Source organism: Cyprinodon variegatus, unplaced genomic scaffold (assembly GCF_000732505.1).
Source record: "Cyprinodon variegatus isolate N-32 unplaced genomic scaffold, C_variegatus-1.0 Scaffold205, whole genome shotgun sequence".
Lineage (NCBI taxonomy): Eukaryota > Metazoa > Chordata > Actinopteri > Cyprinodontiformes > Cyprinodontidae > Cyprinodon > Cyprinodon variegatus.
The window spans coordinates 405962-409641 of NW_015150658.1; the positions used below are offsets into that span (position 1 = coordinate 405962).

Here is a 3680-nt window from a genome sequence, read left to right on the forward strand (position 1 = left end):
ACCATAATTTGAAGTAGTGGTTATTCTCAATATAGTTAATTCAGAGAAAATACATATCCCCTTTTCCACCTAAGGGCAAGCAGAGAAAGAAATAGAACGTTTGAAAAGACTTGAACAATCTCCTTTTCTATTTGCAGCAAAATTATCTTAGCTTAAACATTAATAACACGCATAGTACAGGCAACAAAAGTACAATTCTTATGGAAAATAAGAGAGATTTACCTCTCTAAACTCTAAGAATACCAAATAATCTCTAACAATGCCATGTCAACTTTTGTTTTAACATCTCAGTTTCATTTACATATCCCCCTTTTTTTGGCTTCTCTTCCCCCCAGTTGCCTCTGGATTTCCAGGAACGCATCAACTCCTACATGGAGAAACATAGTCGGGGTAGAGGAGCCACCATAGCAATGTGTCACCCCAATTACCCTGAAGAAGTGCCGACAGCAGTTATTGCCAAGGTCCTGGAAAAGCTTGAACCAGGAAGTGACTCCCCTATAACATGCTCATCAAGCTCCCATGTTCAGGATGGAGACTTTTTAATAGGAACAGGAAGCAATGATCACCTAAACCGCCGCATTTCATACAAATCATCTGACCTGTACTGCAGCGACACAGCCCTGTATTGTCCCGAACGATGGCAAGACACAGAACGAAGGCAGAGTGTTGACCTCCATGACACTGGGCTGCTTCAGCTGCATGCTCAGACCTCCTTAGAGAGTAACCCAGATGATGATCCTTTTCAGTCTGGTAGTTTCTCCCACCATGATCCCCCATCGTCTTTTCACCACCATGAAGAGTTTGGCACTGGCAGTTTCCCTGCCTCTAGTTCGTACTCCAGCTTTAGCCTTGCATCAGATGAGAAGGGGACAGTCAGTGGAGGGGGTGGGCGCACCACCAATAGCGCCTTATCCTCTTCCCATCAGGGTCTTTATATGGACTGGCGAGATGGTGTAAGTGGGGACTATGACCACAAGAGCTTGTCTTCATATGACAAACAAAATCCTGGCTTCTCCAAGTCACACAGCGTACAGCGATTGGTGAGCACTAGAAGTCCCCAAAAGGGCATGTCACCATCGTACACAAGGACAGCTTCATGCTTCAGTGAACCATACCACTCAAGCTCCCCTCGCCTTGCCTCCTCCCACAGCATGGGGTCCACAGCAGGACTGGGCCAGGCCCAAGGTGGAGCTTTGGACAGCCGGAATGACATACAGGTCCCTGAGGATGACTTAAGTATCCGCTGGAAACAGCTCAGCGTTGAGGATATCCATAGTTTCTCTTCTTATCGCAACATGGCAGGCCGGATCTCCCCGTACAGCTTCTCTGAGCAACAATTTGCCATGGGCCCATCAAGTAAGCACAAAGAGTCTCTCTACAGCAGTTTCCAAGAAGGTGATGATGTCTTCCACGGCCATGTCCTTGACCACTGTTTTTCTGTCGGCTCCCCGTCACCAAGCCAAAATCCCAAACCTAAAGAGCATCGTAAGTCTGAGAAAACATCTGCGTTGTATCGAGCAAAGGATGACAGTCAAGACTCAGAGAGCAGTCTGTTCCTCTCTGGGAGCTCTAAAGACAAGGAAAGCAGTGGGGGGGCAACATCGGCTAACAGTACCAAGAAGGACTATGTAAACCTGGGCGTGGATAGCTCGGCTGAGTCCTTGCACCACAGCTCATTGGAGGCATCAAGTCTTCAGCACTACCCAGCCCCAAGGCCAACCATCCGACCTCGCCCTAGCTCCAGTTCTGCCCTCAGCACAGGTCCTGCACTCCCGAAGAAAACTTCTCCGAGATACAAAAAATTTGGAAGCACAGGATTGACGAGGAAGGACAGTTTAACCAAGGCACAGCTATACGGTACGCTGCTCAACTGAGTGCAGACAAGCAGTTTCAGTTTATGCATGCTGATGGTGATGACTCCAAACTGTACTGTACTGTACTGCACTGTATGTTTCCCTGAAGCAAACACATTCTTGTGATGGGATGTTAAGCTGTTGTCCCTTTTTGTATCTTAGCCAAGGCACGCTTCATGCAGTCTGTAACATGTTTTCTATTGTGCATCTTGATATACTGTAGCAATCTGATACCATCTTTAAAGAAAATGTAATAGTTTGCTTTTCCAGTAATGAGGATTTTAATTAGCACCACCATTATGTGGTTAGCACAGTAAGCAAATTGATATAAACTCCTGTTTGAAGGGCATTTATCATCACCAATATCATCAGAAACTTTTAATTCAAAACACTGATATTCTAGAATAAGACAGAAAGACATTGTACTTTCTGCTCCGGTCATAACAAGAACTGTTATTCTAATATGCATCCACATGCATTAATTGTGCAAGTCTAGCTTTTGTCCACATCATTAGTGTTTAAGTTGGGATTAATTGCTTTACAGTAATATAGCTTTTAAAACAACACTGTCTGTTATTATACTGGAACTCCATGAGTCGTTGTGTAATCTGTCAACCCATGACAATAATCAATGTGCTCACCCGCCCCTCCACACACACACGCGCACACACACAAAAACCCCTTCAGGCCAGTGCTACAAATATGGTGGCTTGAAGGGAAGCTTAACTACTCATTCATCCAAAGACCACTTAAGGATTAACACTTTCCTGTCGTCTTTCCTGTCTTCCCTCATTTTGGCTCAGACATGGAGAAAAGTGCTTTTATTTAAGTTTTATTAAAGACATAATAAAACAAAAGATGTAAAAAGAAAAATTCTTGGTAAAACAAGAATTTGAAGTTGTTGCAAACAACTGAAATTAATCTCACTGCTCCAAGTGTTTATTTGGTGGGGCAAAAAGTATACATTTTCATAAAATATCTATTTTTATTGGATGGTGAAAAACAGATACTCTTCACCAGATCCCTCAGCTATCTCCATTAGGATTTTTAATCAAAAGTGCACAGTTCATCCTTTTTCAATGTTGGCCATGAGCGGCTACACATTTACTTGAAATTATGATTAAAAAGATATTTTCAGTTACAGTATACTTCACCATTTCCAGATGATCATCTCCTTCTGTTTGGATAGGGGCCCTGTCATTTACTATGACGGCCACCAAAAAACATGCAGTCATGTTAAAATTAAGCAATATACACCAAGCTCTAATCCCAATAGTGTTTACTTAATTATTTTAAAGCCTGGAAGAATTTTTGCATCGCAATCAGCAAAAAAAAAAAAAAAACATTGCCCACCATCGCCATCTGCTGGCAGTACTTAGTCACATTTCCATCAACTTAACAGCTTCCAAGGCTTTAGCTCCAACTTCATTGAACACCAATGTTCATACTGTGTTCCAAGCTACTTATCTCTTATCCATTTTGGCATCTAATATTTTTTGTTACACGTTTCCACATTTTTCGTCTTCATACCTTCACTGAAAGTCACTTGGCTCGGTTAATTTCTTGCTTACTCGTTGTTTACTCGTTGCAGGTAGGTCTTGTTATGATAAATACTCAAAACAATTAAGTTTAGAAATAGGGAAAATAGGTGTAAAACAAAGAAATACAATTTTAATTAGCCAACAGAGTCACATAAGTTAATCAGAAAGCCTTTGTATGCACCCTACTGGCATAGAAATTCACGTGAATAGGCAACTTTAGGAGTCACAAAGGAGGTTTTGGTGCCTAAAACTGATCTCAAAATTAACACTCTTGTTAGTAAGCTGG

The 3680-nt window shown here is 42.1% G+C and overlaps 1 protein-coding gene across 2 annotated transcripts in view; it reads left to right on the forward strand.

The window, feature by feature from the left end:
- The window catches only part of begain (brain enriched guanylate kinase associated), a 65014-nt gene extending 61575 nt beyond the window's left edge, over positions 1 to 3439 (forward strand). For both annotated transcript variants that reach the window (XM_015379994.1, XM_015379995.1), the window contains one exon: positions 336 to 3439. In XM_015379994.1, coding sequence (XP_015235480.1) covers positions 336 to 1874 — 1539 coding nt within the window. In that variant the 3' untranslated portion in view covers positions 1875 to 3439. The remainder of the gene's footprint in view (positions 1 to 335) is intronic.
- The last annotated feature ends 241 nt before the right edge of the window (positions 3440 to 3680 follow it).